At 46.5% G+C, this 18,449-nt stretch overlaps 1 protein-coding gene across 1 annotated transcript; it reads right to left on the bottom strand.

Moving 5' to 3' along the window:
• Window positions 1–6,532: 6,532 nt before the first annotated feature.
• On the bottom strand, window positions 6,533–15,319 carry WBP2 (WW domain binding protein 2). Its single transcript, XM_082492241.1, has 8 exons — window positions 15,235–15,319; window positions 13,338–13,446; window positions 12,648–12,783; window positions 10,392–10,484; window positions 9,970–10,086; window positions 9,621–9,743; window positions 8,342–8,418; window positions 6,533–8,158 (listed from the first exon to the last, which is right to left on the bottom strand). Exons 1-8 carry the CDS (start codon window positions 15,291–15,293, stop codon window positions 8,105–8,107), a joined length of 768 nt encoding a protein of 255 aa, XP_082348367.1. The 5' UTR covers window positions 15,294–15,319; the 3' UTR covers window positions 6,533–8,104.
• Between the last annotated feature and the right edge of the window lie 3,130 nt (window positions 15,320–18,449).

Genomic DNA, 18,449 nt, shown 5'->3' with positions numbered 1-18,449 from the left:
ATGATTGCTCTCGTCTTTGCTTTTAGCTTTGATTGCAAAAGCAAAATCTGGCCTAGCAAAGAGCAACCACAGAGATAAAGGCAGGACGCGGATTCAGCATCCCCGAGCTGCTCACACCTTTCGCTGCTTCTTGCCAACAAAAAATAACAGGGGTCAAAAAACGTCTCTTACCTCAACCAGCACAGAGAGAACAACTGCTAAAAATTTCGTTAAACCTCAAATCTATCTCGCTTCTCCTTGTAAGGCTGAAGAAATAAAATCCACTGCAATCATAAATATCGCTAAGCATCAGGCAATCGTTCTCCAGCCAGGAGCCCGTGGCTGTGTTGGGGTTTTGCGGGTTTTAGGAAGGAAAACTTCAGCTCCAGCGTGGAATTGTCTGTTAAAAAGCACTTTCCCCAAAAAGTCCCCAGCTGGTCCCTGCATTGCTCAGGGCTGGTTTGCAACGCCCGGCAGGGTGGGCAGCACACGTCCCCCGACAGAGGCCGGCGTGGTCCCTACGGAAGGTCTCTGTGCAGGGCTCGCACCGTTTCGAGCCTCTGTGTGTGCAAAGGGAGAGTTGTTCGGTGATCCTGTCTCAATAGCAGCAAATATCCTTTATTCCCCTGGGTTTTACCAGCAGTCACAAAACACCGGTGACAAAAATCACTGAGCTCACATATCTCATCGTATTTGCACCTCAAATTACTTCTTGTCCAGGAAACAATAAGCCCTATAAAAGCAGCTCCAGAATTAGCACAGATTTCTGGTTAGTAGAGATAAATCTCAATAAACCCCATGCCCCAAACCTGCAGGACAACCAGATGGGACCTTACAAAACACCCCAGATGCCCCAGGTTGGGAGCTGTAATTTATTTTTTTTTTTTTTTCCAAAGGGAGAGGGTCAACATTCCCTAAAACAGCCCTGCTGCCCCACATCATCAATCTGCCCCCCAAAATAACTAGCCGGGGACAAGTACCATATATATGCCCAATGTACAGTGAATGCAATATAGAGTAAACCCCTCCATTCCTGTTAAGAACAGCTCATCTGAGAGGAAAACCTTACCGGCTATAGGGCTATACTCCCGTGGGGTCACAGGCCGCCCCCTGTACAAATAAAGTCCACAGCTCACTCGCGCACGGGGTTATAGGTGCTGCTGAGACAACAGACCTCCAAAGAAGAAGCATTACCGCCTTCTTTAAAGGGGATCATCTTCCCTTTACCCGGTGTGAAAGGGCCCTCCGCAAGATTAATAGCAGTTTATCTCCCTACCTCTTGGCTTGACAATCCTGGAGCCGTAGTCTGCCCTCACCCTTATCTCAACCTCTCGGCTGGAAATGGGCAAATAGTCAAAAAATTGATTTCAACATGTCCCTCCCTCACTTCTCCTTTTAAACACGGGGTCCAATGACTCTGCAAAACCAGGCTGCGCCTGCCCGAGTTTGGCAAGGCGCAGTGTAAAAGCACGAGGTGGAGGAGAGGAAGGTGGTTTCAAAATGAGAACAGGAACGCTCCTGCTCCCCCTCCTCCAGGCTGCCCGGCCGGGGCACCCCCCCGGGGACCTACGGGTGCTGTGTGCGCTGGGACCAGTGATTTCATACCCAGGAGGGATGTCAGTCAGTTCCCTCCCTTGTCTACTCTGGGCCCTTTTTGTTGCTTCTGCCCTAACCCCACATCTTTCCCTCCACGGGCTCTCCCGAGCGCTTTGAGTGCACGTACCGAAAAGAATTGGTACCTGCGAAGAAGAAGGGGGGGTGGACGCACAGCACCCCCCACCCCATTTGGGATATCTTAGGAGGACGTCAAGGCAAACCCTGTCCTTCTGGGAAGGGTAAAGGGGACTTCCAGCCACCCACATGGGGCAGGACGGGTGTGAAAGCTGCCTGTCCCCCAGGAGCCCTGCTGATCCATGGCGGGGGCGTGAGGATGACTCCAGCCACGCTGCCCATGAGGCAGTCACACCGGGATCACCCTGGGGGGGGGTCACCCACTGGCCCCAGCCCCTCCGGAGGAAATACCAGCTCCTGTGGGACCTGGCTGGGTCCCACAGGGGAAAGCGTGACGTGTCCTGCCCACTCCGGCACCACTTCCCTGCCGTCCCCCCGAGACCCAGAGCATGGGGTTGACCTGCCCGGACACCATCCCGGCTCAATCGCTGCGTCTGGCTCCCTGCACGGCAGCACAAGGCAGGGGGAGAGCACAGACCCCCCCAGGCAGCAGCCTGCCTTGTCCTTTAGAAGGTCAAACACTTCACGTCTTGACCTGGACGCCATTCGTTTGGCTTGGGGCGCCCCGTGACAGCTTTAAAATGTTTTCTCCATCACTGCCATGCGCTACCTGCACGCGGGAAATATTTCATCCACCTGCCTCTCCCGGAGAGATGAATTCAGTGTCAGCCACTGGATTTATCACCCCACCGCCACGGGGCCGGGGCAGCGGCGGATGTCACTGCCGGGGCAGGAAAGGGGGGGGACATACAAATGTCAAGGTCATTTCATCTACTAGTTTGGGGCACTGGGTTCAGAGCAGCAGGACCTGCTTGAGCTGAGGAGGGACCAGGATGGGTGCCTGTGAAGGTGGAGGAACGCGGGGCTGACACCCGGGTACCAGGCATGCTCCACGGTGCATATTAAGCACCTTCATGCCTATCCTGGAGCACACATGCCAAATTATTGACCAGCTTCAGCCCCAAAATGGTCCCACCATGGCTTCTCCGCCGCGGCCTCTCCCCACACGTGTGTCAAAGCCCCCTGAGGAGCTCGCCAAGCCCTGCGGAGCCACATGCTTGGATGATGGGAAGAGGCCGCAGGGCTGAACCTCCCCACTGCCCCCAGATCCCAGACAGACACGCCAAAACATGGGATATTATTGCAGCTGATCGGTGCCACGGGGGGAGCAACCACATCCCAGCCAGAGCCCAGCCCTTACGGAACAAAGTACACAGAGGAGGAGGAGAGACTGGACTTAAGGAAGGGAAAGAAAAGGTTTAGAAAGACAGGATTTGCTGAACTGAGCTTGCAAATGGAGCCCAAGCTGATACCTTTCACTCCCAGATCCGGAGACTGTAGGAAACGTGTAGGAAACGGCAGGAGGGCAGCTGGGAGGACGCAGCAGAGATGGATCCTGGTGCATTTGCACCCTGAGGCGTGAGATCCAGCAGCTCCCACCGGCAGGTACGAGTCCCCGCTCCTGCTCGCCGTTACGTGGGTCTCTTCACATCCCGTTCTCACCTCTCTCGGCAGCGACACAGTGAGGGCCCTTGAGCAAGGAGGGTGCTGAAATACCAGTTTCCAGTTCAGTCTCATGATGGCAGCTCTTCGAGCTGACTCACGCAGGAGAGCAGACGGGTGAGTAATACCCGGTACGGCTTGCAAAGAAAACCCTCGCCTAAAATGAAGATCTCCGCCCTGCACGTCCTGGCATTTCATACCAACCCACAAAAAAACCCCACTTGGGCTTACTTCTACAGCTTTAAACCTGAAACCACCTCTTCTTCGCAGCCTGTCTTAGCAAAACCCATCTTCTAACACCAACCTGGCAGTTGTGTACAGCTGGAGGTGCGTGCGATGTGACCATATCAGCCGACACGAGCCGCTTACCGGCAACAGCTGGCCCCACTCCTGGCCGCTCTGGGAACAGCTGGGTCCAAACTTCACCCCACACCTCCTGCCTCCTCCAGCGGCGCTTGTGAAGGGAGCCGGCGCTGCGAGTCATAGCTCATAAATCAGTGTCCACCCCAGGGCAGAGATGCAGTTTGACCATCTACTGCTTGGAGAGCAGTTGGGAGTCCTCATGGTCCCCAAAGGAAGATACACACACACGGGGCAGACATCCAGCTATTAATGTAAAATAATGATTTATTTTTTCTTTTGTGTGTACGTAATAGGTTGCACAAAGCAAGAGTGCTCAAGGTAAAATCTGGGCAGAATGGTGCAGAGGAGGAAGAGGGCTCGGTCTTTTGCTTCAGCTGGAGGCAATCCTGGCCAAGGACGCACATGCCCCATCCTTCCAGGGTAAAGACACCCCACCCTAGCCCCCAGGAACGTCAGCAAGATTTCAGGTCTGATAGTAGGAAATCTGTAAGTAGAACCCAGTAACAGTATTTTTTGCATAAGATCTCAAAGCACTTTAGAAATACCCAGTTACACCACAGTGCCGTGAAGGAGGGAAATAGCCGCGTACTCAGAGCGGGGAAGCAGGCACAAGGAGCAGTGAGCGACTTCTCAAACCAAGAGCCTAAGTCAGACTGAGGAGACACAACTGCACACGGTCTATGCCAAAAGATTAACTGGATCCAACCCTAACTGTTCCCCATGCCCCCTCTTTTTTGTCAATCGTATAATACCATCCAAACATTGGAATTTAATGGTACCGATCTAGCTTTCACATGACAGCCTTTCTGCTGCACAGCTGATTAATCACTCAAGCAGGGACCAGATCTGGAGACATATTAATGCACAACATTTCCTCCTGCCCTACTCCCACCCCAGAGCAGAAGCAGACTTTCAGTTGCACTTCCCTGCTTTAATATTTAAAATCTTCCACGTGGGCAGCAGGACCGGCTGACTCTTCCACCCTCTCTAAGCCCTTTCCAAAGCAGAGCACAGCTCCTGGTTCCCATCAGGGAGAAGGCAGCGAGTGCTGAGTACCTAAGCCAAATTTGGGGTTTCAGATTTTAACAAGCAAGGTGGGGATTCGCACCAGCATCCATCTGGCCAAAACCTGCACCCGCCTGAATCATGCTGCTCCACTCGACCAAGTACCAGCACAAGCCTTGCGGACTCTGTGACTTGCCCAACCTTTCGGCCCCACAGCTTCAGCATTCCCAAAATGTGCTTCACTTCTCATCAGCATGCCCCAAACACATCAAGAAGACCAGGATCACTCTCTTTATTTTGGCTTGCTCCTTCTCACCTCCCCATAGACCATGCCAAGCTCTAGCCTGGAGGAAAAGGGACATTCACCAACAAACCATTGTAGAAAGCTCACGGCTCAAAAGCCACTGATTTAGCTCACTAATACCCATGTTGAGGAGAGGAATATTTCATTTATTCCAGCCTGACTCATCGTCTCAACATATTTTCCTTTTTCCAGGCAGCAAACCTCATGGTCTCTCTGCAGATCTTACCACTTGTCCACACTAGCGGAAGAGACGCTCAGCTTGAGCCATGGAGCCAAGTTCTCATCAGAGCAGATTATCTAAATGTTTCTTCTCTCAAGCACACTTAGCTGAGGAAAGATTTAAAAAAAAAAAAAAAACAAACAAAAAACCAACAACAAAAAATCACCTCATGGGTTCATAGGTTTGTGCTGATTGTTGGCACGAGAGTTGCACAGCGAGCAGTGCTGGGCAGGAGACCTGGAAACTTCGTGCAATCTATGTTTTCTAGGATTATCGGTCTGGGAGTAGAGGGTAACTGGGAGGGAGTTGTTTTAAAACAGAACAGAGTAACAGAGAGGTTTCTGCAGCATCTTACAGTTGGTCTGATGAGATTCAGGAAACCTCAATTTGAAGTGATTTAATTCACAAAATGGGATTTATTAGGTTCCTACTGGGCTGTAACATTTTATCTCTTAATGCTTTCCTTCTCCACCCACCTCTTGCTACAGAAAACAAACCCCAGTGGCTCAGCCAGCCTTAAAATGCAGTAAAACAGCCACGTGGGAGGACGTGAGAGTCAAAAGTGTTGTAGGAGGAGAGCAGAATCTGGAAGATGTCCACCCCAGCTGTTCAGGGAGTTCAAGAGAATTAAGGTAGCTAGTCACAGCTCAGAAGAGGAATGAAACCACACAAGGTTTGAACGTTACTTGTAGAGCAGCTTCTGAATAACTTCTGTTGACACATGTCAGTGCAAACTGGAGGGACTCACCTGACCTCAGTAACAGCGGGACCACATCCCACATGGAACGCTCCTCCCCTGCCAAATGATACCGACACACCTAATTCTGCTCACACATGAGGAGAAACAGCTCTCACACTGCTGCTGGAACACGCCAAGGAGGAATGCTTCATGCTGCTGGAGCATCAACTCCTCACTTTCCCAGGGAGAAGAGCTACCAGGTGGACCACACCACCTTAGAGAGTTCAGCCCTAACTGAGCAGAACTACCCAGGCATCTCAGCACATTTAAAAAAAAAAAATTAAAAGTATAAAATTATGGATTGATACTAATTAGAGGCATATTTCAGAGGCAACAAATATGCCGCATCCCTCAACTACTTCATCTAGCAATAGGTTGCAACTTTTACAAGGACAATTGGTCTGAAAAAAACATCTGGGTAACACATCTGGGTAAAGAGTTAAGCAGCTGCCTCGCTGGTTTACAACAGGAATTGCAAAATGGGCGTTTGTTAAACGATTTAAACATCTTATTTTCATTTCAGAGTCAGCCAAGAGAAATCAAGCAACTAATGCCACCAACGCATAGCCAAGAACAAAATCCAAGTGACTTTGCTGTTTAATTCTCCCTCTCCCCATACAAAGCTACTAAGTCACCATCAAATTTGTCTACACATATAAAAGCACAAACACTAAGTTTTGAGCTGATTTCTCTTTACTTCACAGTCTTGGCAAAACAAATCTGCATTCAAAAGTCATTTCACATTAATATATTAATCAAACATTTTCAAAATAAATATTTTTTTTAAATAACCATTTCTTTACATCACTGCAGTAGCAATTCTAGAAAAGTCAGTGCACAGACAGTAGCGATTTGATTAATCAGCTAGACTCAAACAAAAAGAAAACAAGAGGTGGACCTTTTTTCTCTCCAAGCAGGCTGCATGCAGCAAGTCTCAGCAGTTTCCTAGCACTCATCTTTCTTCACACTTGCTGGGAAGGATTTTCTTTCTCTCCGCTCTCAGAAGTCAGCGAAGTCTGATTTGTGCAAAGCTTTGTACAATGCAAAGTTTTATAACCTGGATTCTGATCAGTCCTGCAGAGGTTCTGCATACTAGAGTCGTTGCTAATGAGATCAATTAATCAATGCTACAGAAGGGAAACGCTTGAACCCTCAGTCCAAGGAGCCCATGTTCAAGTTACTGGGAAGTAAATTCACAGCCGACCCAGGAACACTATTAAACATTAAACAACAGTCAAATGAGCAGCTCAGTCGCACCTAACAGCTTATTCCAATGTTTGCATATTCTCTCAAGTGCTTCCAGGGCAGAAAGAAAGCAACTATTTTCTCCCCATTAGCTATTAATTCACCAGTTAAATCACAGCAGTAAGATGGTTCACTGGCCAAAAAGTGTAACTTTTGTTACAGGAAAGAAAAAAAAAAAAAAAGTGCATTATAAACTATAAAGACAATATTTAGGACTTAGTGATCTCAAGCCCACATATCTAACTGGAAAAAAGAGACAACAGAAAATTAGTGTTCCCATATGATCTGTAACTAGTTATATGCTACTGTAAAGAGTAGTATGCTTTCTTAAGAAGGGAAGCTTGTCAGCATCATCAAACACAGTGCACAGCAGGAAAATTTGGAGGCTAACAGATTATTTGCTATGATTGGCAGGAATGGCTTAGCTAAAAAAAAAAACAAGAAAGTTTAATAGGTACCTGAAAAATGTAATAGATATCCATTTCCTTTGACATCCCAAAGGTTCCCTTTGAAGCCCTTTCTCAGTAGCAGAGGGAAAAGCTGCATGTGACACTCTGGGTTGAGAGGAATACCCAGAGACATCCCTGTGTCCAGGGATGCTCTTGGTTGCACACTAACGTAAATTCAAGACACCCCCAGCTCCCCCAAGACCCTTGTTTCCATGTTATGGGCACATTAATTATCAATTTGGAGCAGTTGCTTACTCTAAAGAGGTATAATTTAAGTATCAAAAGAAACAGACATAAGGGAAACAATCACAGATGAAGAGAACCTCCAGTTTTAGTGATGCCGTGCGCAGGGAGAAGGGAATTGCGGTAGGACAGCAAACCCTCTACGAGGTAATCCAGGCTGTTGAGATCTCTCCCCTTGCTCTGCACATATCTACCACTAGAGTCCATGAAAGCTACGTGCCCTGGGGGAAGGCTCTATTCCTCAGTGCTATGGACCATGCCCCAAGATTCTGCCAAAATGGGAAGTAAGAAAGCAATTAGTTGTGAAGAAGTTCTCTGTGAGCTTATTGGTTTTTCTTGTCCTCTGGTGGGAAGTATGGAGGAGGGGGTGGCTGGTCCTGAAATAAAGACCATAAAAGAATATCAATTCATGGCTAAGGAAAAAAACCCCAAACATCAACAACGAAAAAGAAAAATGATCAAAATAAACTCAGACAAACTTTGCTGTGTCACTGAGAAAAAGAACTGCTAAATACACACTTGGGCTTATGTTGCAATGCCAGAATGACAGAGGAACTTACCGAGGGCATATAGACATTATGTGGGTTGACAGGGCTGTAGTAAGCACTGGCAGCGGCTTCGGCAGCCTTCGCTTCAGCTGTCACCGAAAGAGAAGTTACAGATTTGGTGACACACAGAAAACTTTTACAATCAAACAAAAACTCTACATAATCTTGGACACCAAGTGTTACTCACAGAGCACTATTTGACCAACGTTTGAGTTGCAAAATAGTTACAACAAACACAACAATTAAGCATTATCTCTTCCAACTACTGAAGATTCAGTTACCACAGGATTGTCAAGTCAGAAGTGAAAGTGTCCCAAGACTTAGTTTGGAAATGTCACCTGAGACTTGCCTGTTAGCCAGCAAATAAATGCTAAGGGCTGTTTTGCCTAAATACAGACCGTACCCCTTAAAAAGGAAGTCAACAAATCATTCTTCTTAGGAGTGAAAACACAAGACAAAAGAAAAATCAGCACAAGTTTATAGCAGCTCGGGGGACTCATAGTTTAAAGATGGTAATTTATTAAGGTAATTCAGATCCTTGATTTCTGCAGAATACAAGTCTTGTACAATCATCTGGATCAGTGCCACTTTCCAAATAATAATTCAATGATGATTGGTTGTTTATTCAAACAAAAGAGAAGTTAAGGATATTTGTCTGAATAAGAATTTATCTGTGAGAGATCTATGGTTGTATCCAACCACAAAAGCTCATTTTTTGGGTTGGTTCCCAACCTCCCCTCCATGCAGACCTTTTAAGACCATGTTTGAAATACTTTTGATAAAACCCAAATGACTGAAAACAGGACTGACTTTTCCCTAGCTCCTTTCCATTATCTATTCCTCTGTTCCACATTGTTTAAGTAAAAGTAACAAGATTAGAGTGAAATGGGGGAAGGGGGAGCAAGTATCAGCAAAGCCACATTTGCCAACTGAAATAGACTAGAAACATATTTCATCATCAGTTTCTTTTTATTCATCTAACAGAGCAAGATTACCACAACAGGAGAATCATAAACTCTATTTTTTCTGCCACAACAAGAATAAATCCAGCTGCAAAACATCCGCTAATGGTATCCACCCTGTAGAGAATCAGGCTGGCCTCCAGACTGAGCTGGATATCCAAGGCTGCAGATTTGGGGAGCTCTGTAATCCCTCTCCTAAACAATTTTAACTTCTAAGTGGAGCTTCTAAGTTGACTTTAAGCTCCCCAAGAGATAAAAGACAAGAAACAATATCTGTTTTATGGGTAAAAAAAACATTGTCAGCTAATTCACCCAAACATGCTTCTTACCTGCAGGAGTGGCGGGCAGGTCTGGACCGCTGACAGGGGGTTCCATGGGCCCTGGGTATGGTGGGGGTGGAAGCTGCATGTAACCCATGCCTCCATCCGCCACAGGAGGGCCAGGATAAAACTCTGTCAGGAAAGGAAATAACCCAGCAAAAGACTTAACTCCCTTGGGTGGGTCATAGCATACAGCCAAAACAAGCCAAAGGCAAAAATAATTAAACTCAGAAACAAAAGTTGCACAAGGCATCAGATACAATCTAAAAGACTATGTAAAATTTGTGTTTCTTCCCCTTTTTGCCTATTTTAAATCTTGCTAACTAGAGTAATCCCCATCTTCAATTCCCAGACTTACCAGGAGGAGGTGGTGGGTAAGGATAGCCCCCATTAGCTGCCGCTGGTGCGAAAGCATAGGATCCATTTGGCATATAGGAATAGCCGTAAGCTCCATTGGGTATTTCACCTCTGGAGACTGGAAAAGGAAAGATAAAGTTGACCTCATCAAAACATCAAGCCTGCATCAAACATAGGCAAAGACCTCCAACAAACTTAAAAGTATCCTTATCTGGAAAATAAACAAGCTCCATCCCAATGAAATTGCTCTTCCTTAGATGTGACAGAAGTATTTTTTTTAAAGCAAGCAAGTTCCAGATACAGCCTGGAACTTGCATGCATTTGAATCCAACCTGTTGCAACCTAAAACTACCCTTGCTGTGAGATGAAGGCGAGGCCTCCTGAAACCACAAAACTGTATAGCAAAACACCAGATTTCCGTACCTTGAGATGCCACTTGCAGCATGCGCTGCCCGAACTCGATTGCACCCCCAGCTGAAAACGTCATCTTGAACATGGCAGATCCTTCCCAGCCACCTGCAGGGAGGAAAGTCAGAATTCAGAAGGAAGGAGAGGCCACTTTGATGCTATTTAGCTTCCATACTTTATTTACAGATGCACTGTATATAAATCTTTAAAGTGCTTATCCCAAACATCTGAGAAAAAAAAAATGCAGATAACATGGCAGAATTAACCTATTATCAGAAAAATTCACATTAGGCAGTATTTTCAGGTCAAGATACACCTGAAGGAACATCAATGAGGGAGACATTCAAAAGCTGGCTAAAGTCATGCTTGTTTCCACACCAGCAGCTGACAGACCAAGCTACCAGGAGCGCTGGATTTGCTCTAACTCTGTATAAGATTAGTGCAGAAGACAGGGATTTTGTTAATCCCGTTTGCTAAAAAGCCTTTGCAACTACACCTAACTGTCAGCTATAAATTAGTTTGGGAGTCTGAGTGCCCAATGAAGCAAAGAGCTTAATGAAAAACACGGTCCACATAAATCCATTAGAGTCCATGGAAGATATTTCAAGTCAGGATAATAATAATAAAAAAAAATAGTGACATCTCATATTACAGACTAAAAAAGAAAAGCATGCACAGCCCAGAGTCCCAACAATGCATCAAAGCAGAAGCTGTGTCAGGGATGTGTAGATTAAAGAGCCTTTTGAGCTAAACCAGACTCTCATGGCTGTTAAAGCAACATCCTCATTAAAGGAGACAGTGTCTGGGGAAAACTCACAAAGATTTAGCTAAAGCTGTTTGCCTTTCACAGGGTTTATGGAGTTTGTCATTACTGCTTGGGCTTCCTCTCACACTGGATGGTCTCACTTTGCTCTCATACAGAAGCGACAACACTGATTTCAGGATTACAGACTGAAGTCTCCAAAGCACTGCACTGTGGTTTCAGTACCACAACTAATAGACCAAATCAAGCTGGCAATGAAAGAGGTTACTGAACTATGTGCTTTTGGTAAAAAGGGGAAGCATAAAACAGTGAGCAAAAAAACCATTCTTCTTGAAAATGTCTACCACAACCTTCTCATTGAACATAATATGAAACCGCCCCTCAAAGATTCCCTAATTTCAAGACAGTCCATTCTCTTCTAAATCATAGAATCATAGAATTGTCTAGGTTGGAAGAGACCCTTGGGATCATCAAGTCCAACCATCTACCCTACTCTACAAAGTTCTCCCCTACACCATATCCCCCAACACCACATCTAAATGTCTCCTAAACACATCCAGGGATGGTGACTCAACCACCTCCCTGGGCAGTCTATTCCAATGCCTGACCACTCTTTCTGTGAAAAATTCTTTCCTAATGTTCAGTCCAAATCTACCCTGTTGGAGCTTGAAGCCATTCCCTCTTGTTCTGTCATTAATTACCTGTGAGAAGAGACCAGCACCAACATCTCTACAGTGTCCTTTCAAATAGTTGTAGAGAGTGATGAGGTCTCCTCTCAGTCTCCTCCTCCTCAAACTAAACAGTCCCAGCTCCTTCAACCGCTCTTCATATGATTTGTTTGCTAGGCCCTTCACCAGCTTAGTTGCCCTCCTCTGCACTTGCTCCAGCACCTCGATATCTCTCTTGTATTGAGGTGCCCAAAACTGGACACAATACTCAAGGTGTAGCCACACCAGTGCTGAGTACAGGGGCACAATCACCTCCCTACTTCTGCTGGCCACACCAAGTATCATTTTTACTGCTAAGATACACTATAGCAATAACATCCCTTTTCTTGAATTGCATTAGAAATTAATAGAGAACAGCGCTTTGGAGATCTGCACCTGAAAACCCAAACAGATCCAGAAAGGATCACGAGTCTTTGGCATAGGAGCACCTGGATGCAGAATTAACAGGTAACCCCAACTGACCAAAGCAAAATGACATCCTCGCTCTTGCTGCCTCTGCTCTGTTGTTTACTCAGTGAGATCACTCGGATGACTGAACTCCGTATTTTGCACATAGGCCAAGAATGAGATCGGTTACAGAACAGATCTGTTCATTGTAACTGTACCGGGAGCAGATAAGGGGAGTATTTTTAGCTGCTAGTTTCAAAGAAAGAAACACATTTTAGCAGTACTGTAAAAACTCATTTGGTCAGCATCCAGTTTTGGTTACACTGGATACTTATTTGCTACGAATTGTGTAGTTGAACTAAGATACAGAACATATATCTGTACTATACATACCTCCTGCCTCTGCTTTCACCGTACCCTTGATATAGTTTGCTCCAAAGACGGGCTGCTTAATCTCACAATCTTTCAACAAATAAAAGGGCATCACAAAAGACTGCATAGCATCCTTTCCCTTTGATACAAAGATAACCTGAAAAGAAAATAACATTATAAAGCATATTTAAAACAAACAGGAAACACAGCCCCAATTTATTATCTGAAGAGACTTTTCGATGGACTGAAACTCCCGCCCACATCTGAAGCTCTTCGTCAGTTCTGTAAGCCAAAAGCTACAAAGAACAGCCACAAGGGTAAACTGAAATCTCAAGGCAATAGAGCCTTTCCAGGAAGACTACACTTGCTCAGATAATACTCCTCCCAGCTTCCAGAGAACTCGCTGCTCCACTCAGCTATGATTTAGTGGCTGTGCTGTCGCATTCAGCATTTCCAGACCATTGCTAATTTCCAATCTTGAAGATGCCTGACGGACTAAACAGCTGCCTGTATAAGAACTAATCAGATTTATTATCTTTTGACAAATAGATAGGATATGCAATGAATTCATAATGCTCCCCAGAGGGAGAGGATGAGCCATACTACAAGGGGGAGTAGATTATCCTGACTTTCATGCATCGAGGACATTTAAATACAGAATCGCAAAGAGCCCTTATCTCCTTACACAAGATAAAGCCTTTTAATACTTACTCGGTAGGGAGTCAAGAACACACTCCCTTTCTTGGTCCCTTTGAAGGCATCTGGCATAGGTTCGATATCACTGAAGGTAATTTCTACATGATCATAGGTCATCAAAACGCTGCAAACAAGATGAGAAAAGAGACGCAGTGTCACAGCTTTACAGCTCAAGGCAGACGTGCAATTCACATGTAAGTTTACTGACATACCAAAAACGGCTTTAACCTCAGGCCAGTACTCAGCAGAGAAAATCAGTCTGGCTTGCATTTTTTTGCTGTCAGCAGTAGCAACTTAAGTAGTACTGGCTGCTTGTTCTCAGTCTTATATTTCCTCCTCTGTGTGCTGGCAAAGCTACTGCTGTCTACGTAGCCAGGCAGTGAATTTAGTCAGTTGAACTGATCAAGATCTCAAGACATACATATATATTTTTTAAAAGCTGTGTTGCATTTTTGCTGGATCAGTTCCCTAATTTGGTTCACCACAAGTAACACAACAGAGGAAGGACTGCTGAAGCAGGAACTGCTCAGGCTGCCTTATGCAACAAGGCTAAGGCTGTTGAAGGTCTAACCAACAGCTTAAGCATCTCCACCACAAAAATGCGATCAAGAGGAATTCCCCTTTCTTGTCACTAGACTTCACTAACTCGTGTTGTCTGCACTGACTCCTTAATTCTCAATTAGAAACTGACCTGATTAAACACAGTGCAATACCCTTGCATGGATACAGAGGGTAACTTGTATTAACATAAAAGCATCCACATTAGGGACTCTAATCCCCAAAGCTGGAGAAATCACCACCTTTATCTTTGGCAGCTTACATGTTACCATCCTCAGTCACCCACCTTTCTCTTCTGCCAGCAAGTACCTGTCCCTCCAGAAAAAGCTCCAGAAGGGCACAGGGGCCAGCAGCTCTGTTCAGGCTACAGCACATCAGCTGGGGCAACCACCACAAGCAGCCTGTGCTGCAGCATGAGAGGTAACCACTGACAACTGGGAACAGTAACACATTAAGCTGCCACAGTTGTTTGTTTCAATAAAAGCTAATTTAAGCCCCAGAATTGATCTTACTAAATTCTCTAAGAAGTGTCACATCCCAAATGGAAGTCAGGTGCAGAATTCCTATACCAATGTTTAACTGGCCTCACGGAAAGAAGACTTATTCTTTGTCCCAGAAGCAGGTGACTGCTACGTCAGAACCAAAGCATGCTGGCAGACACAGAAGGTGAGGACAGCCCATTGCCATGCAGACAGAGGCAGCTCAGTGGCGGCTTTCTGTTTCCATGGTTATATACCAGCACCTTTTTCCAACATTGTTGCTGCCTCCCAAACACACGGAGGGGGTGTGTATGCAAGGAACCCAGCAAACCAAACTGGGCAGGCAGCCTAGCGCTTCCCAAGCGGGCAGCTCTTGAACAGAAGCACATTACAGGTGCAACATCCCATCTCTCCCACAGCACCGGGCGGTGAAAGAAGGATGAGGCTTGGGTCCAAGCCAGAATCACCTGGCTGGGGGCTGAGCTCTGCCAGCCCTTACTGAGCTCTCGGGGAAAGGCTGGGGACAGCAGTACGAGCTAGCAGTAGGCAGGGGGGCGGGGAGGCTGCGGAGGGGAGCAGTGTTGGAGGGGGGGAGGCCCGCGGCTGAGGCCTAGCAGAGCTTCCCCCGAGGAGACCCTGGCGTAGGGGGATACGTACAACCCCTACAACCGTAGGGAGAAGAGGGAAGGATGAGCCCACCCACGCCGACACCGAGAGGGTTAAACCACCCCCCACCGAGCCCCTCGGCAATCCTCCCCACACAACCTCAACCTCTACCCCTGAGCGGGGTAAAAAGGAGGGGGGGAAGACCGCTCCCCGCTACGACCACCCGGCGACTGCGGCCGGAGGAGGGGAAGAAGGGGATGGCGCCTCACTTCTCGCTGTTGTTAACGATGACGCCGCCGCCTTCCGAGTGGTTCCTGTTCAGCGCCATGGCCGCCTCCTCCGCCTGCCCCTCACAGCGTCGAGGCCGCTCTGCGCCTGCGCGGCGAGAGGCGTGTGACGTAACGGCGGAAGCGAGGCATGACGGGACTGGCCGCGCAGTGCTTGCTGGGAGTTGTGGTCCCCGCGCCGGCCGCCGGCCGCCATGACATCCCCCTCAACAGCCGGACGCTGAGAGGGGTGTCATGAGAGGACTGCCCGGTTTGAGGGGTGACCGTGCCAACCTCACGAATTTCAACCAGGCCAAGTGAAAGGTACCGCATGTGGGTCGGGGCAACCCCAAGCACGAATCCAGGCTGAGCGGAGAATGGATGGAGAGCAGCCGTGAGGAGAAGGACTTGTGGGGTGTTGGTGGATGAGGAGCTCAACATGAGCCGGCAGTGTGTGCTGGCAGTGCAGAAAGCCGGCTGCATCCCGGGCTGTATCCCCAGCATTGTGGCCAGCAGGGCAAGGGAGGGGATTCTGCCCCTCTACTCTGAGACCCCACCTGCAATACTGCATCCAGCTCTGGAGCCCCCAACATCAGAAGGAGATGGACCTGTTGGAGAGGAGGCCACGGAGATGCTCTGAGGGCGGGAGCCCCTCTGCTATGAGGACAGACTGAAAGAGTTGGGGTTGTTCAGCCTGGAGAAGAGAAGGCTCCGGGGAGACCTTGGATGATCTTCAAGGTCCCTTCCAATCTAAACCATTCTGTGATTCTATGACACTAATACATAAGAGTAGGGGTAACCCAAAGAGCCAGTTGTCCTTTTGGGATAGCTCTCCAGTGTGTTTATAAACCCATTAATCATCTAATTACGTGTCCCGTTGACCATATATAATAAAATGATTTAAGTTATTTCGAGCCCGCCTGATCTTGGCAGCAATGTTTTCCGGCTTTTCTGCTTGCAAGGGCGCTCCGGCATAGCGGCGCTTTGTGGGTGGGAGTTCGCAGAGTACCCCGATGGTGTTCAAATCATCATTTTGTTGTAAAACGCTGTATTATGCTGTGGTTCACACCTCATTTTTTATCCTGAAGACATTTCCTGGCTGGATCACTAGCGGGTAAAACATTTTCCTGCGGAGGCTGTCCAGTTTTGCACGCAAGAAGGGTTTGTTTGCACATCCCATGCAACCACAAGAGATTTTAACCCTGTTTGGCGGGATGTCCCTGGGAATAGCCCATAATTAAGTGAAATGGAAATAAAATAGGACTTTCAGGAGGCAGGCAGGGCAGAATTCAGACGTTGGGTAGAGCAGAATAAATATCATGCCACATATGTGATGGTGCTGCACATAAAATGAGGCGTAGCCCCTGAAACAGCGAAGATGCCCGCTCCGTTTCCAGCATATTTTTTTTATTTCACATTTGATGCACATTTGGTGTTTCGCACACTTGCAAACGGATTTTTGAGCCCAGCATTGGCTGCTCTCCATGCTGGAATCGATCCCATCTTAAAATTACCCCTTTATATTGGAGAGTGTTAAACTGGAAGCACTAACTAGTTGCCTTATAAACAAGGCAGGACCCTGTCCGTTGTCTGGAGGGAGGGAATCTGGGAGCAGGAAAATACCTGTGGTGCTTGCAGAGCTACAGTAGGGGTCTAATCTCCTGCCTCCAGGTGCACAAGCAGGAGGAACTGGAATAACTCCTGGAATTAAAAAATTAACAATTGCATAATTTCACTAAAAATAGAAGCCCTGCAAAACTAATAATCTGTTTTGAAAGGCTCCTCGTATCAATAACTGACAACTGTATATCAATGATATACAAATATATATAAAGAGCATATATTACCCTAAATTATATCTTTTTATATGGATTTGAGTTTTTCCTTGTAGTGTTTACAGCCCAGCCCTGTCTGAGTGCCCAACAACCAGACGGGGTGTGGGGGGAAAAGCAGAAAAACTACATAATGGAAAACAGATTTAAAAAAATGCAGTGACATAATCTGTACGGTTCTTGGCAAGAAAAGAGCAAGTTTGTGCTTTTCATATCCGCTTCTTCAATAAGCTGTAAGTTTCCCTTTTAAGAAACGGTTATAACAAACAGTCCTGATTCCTCTCCTATTAAAGTCAGTAGCAAACATCCACTCAGCTTCCACCGAAGCGCCCAGCTGAAGCATTGCCACCTCGCACAAACTAAGACTTGCCCAATAATGTTTTTCTCCTAGCTCCAGCCGATATTCAGCATTAAGAAACTCAGCCTTCATTTAAAAAAGGTGCCAGCATGAGTGCCAGTATGCATGGGAACGCGGGCACTCTAGACTCCTTATCACATAGAAAACCTTGGAAATTTATACCCTAAAAACCGAAAACACTAAGGAAAAAGCCCCTAATCTGTTCATCTTTGTTATTTCTATGCTGGGGACAGAGGTAGAAGAGAATTCAAAACAATTCATTGTTTTGAATTGCCCAGGACTGACAATATTGTTACTGGATTTTAGGATTCTTCCGCTCCTTCTCCAGGCGAGCAGTAAAAATGTGCATTTGGCACAATTCCCTTAGGCACACTTGGTAAATAAAATCTGTGTTATTTTACACCAGATGTACAGGACACAGAAAAATAAACACGAGAAAATGGGACAGCTCTAACGGTTTGGTATTTAAAGGAAAGATGACCCCAAGCGATGTCTGTATAATATTTAATGGTAAATCATAGTCTCTAACATCATTATATTATTCTGTTACAGTTTTTTTCACACACCATAAAATACTCTACAGTAACTGTATTTAAAAAATCCTAATTAAAAAGAGGAACGCTCTGTGACAGTAGAAATAACTCAAGGGAACCTGGAAAGGCTGTTTAAATTGCCAAGTGGTATCTGTCCATCTACACTCGCTGCACACCACATTTAGCCCTTCGTTTGCAGCAAAATCAGCGATCCTGAGCTGGCATAGTGCACATTTCCTAATCATTCCAGTTTACACCCCAAATTATTGGCAACACAGAGCAAACCCTGGTCCAACGCCCCGGGGGGAGAATTGCTGCTGTCTTAAATGGGTTGGAATTTGTTTTATGCCCTAAACCATGAGGATTTGTAGAGCTTCCAACCAGGATAAAAGGAAGCAGCAGGAAGGAGAGGGTCGGGTAGCATTTCCCAACCGCATCGTGTCTACAGGAGCCCTCAAATGCCCCCGTAAAGCTGAATATCGACATCACAGCTCT

The sequence above is a fragment of the Vanellus vanellus genome, assembly GCF_965231255.1.
Source record: "Vanellus vanellus genome assembly, chromosome: 17".
NCBI classification, from domain to species: Eukaryota; Metazoa; Chordata; class Aves; order Charadriiformes; family Charadriidae; genus Vanellus; species Vanellus vanellus.
Note: the sequence above shows the minus strand (reverse complement) of the source record. Positions and strands in the feature narration are given on the sequence as shown.

Bases quoted from the DNA above. Each gene is read 5' to 3' on its own strand.
- WBP2 (XM_082492241.1), bottom strand. From the start codon at position 15,293: ATGGCGCTGAACAGGAACCACTCGGAAGGCGGCGGCGTCATCGTTAAC. The intron at 12,784-13,337 runs GTAAGTATTAAA...TTTTCTTTTCAG, and splicing joins TGTTCTTGACTCCCTACCGA to GTTATCTTTGTATCAAAGGG. The intron at 8,419-9,620 runs GTAAGAAGCATG...TTTCGGTGACAG, and splicing joins CCTGCCCGCCACTCCTGCAG to CTGAAGCGAAGGCTGCCGAA.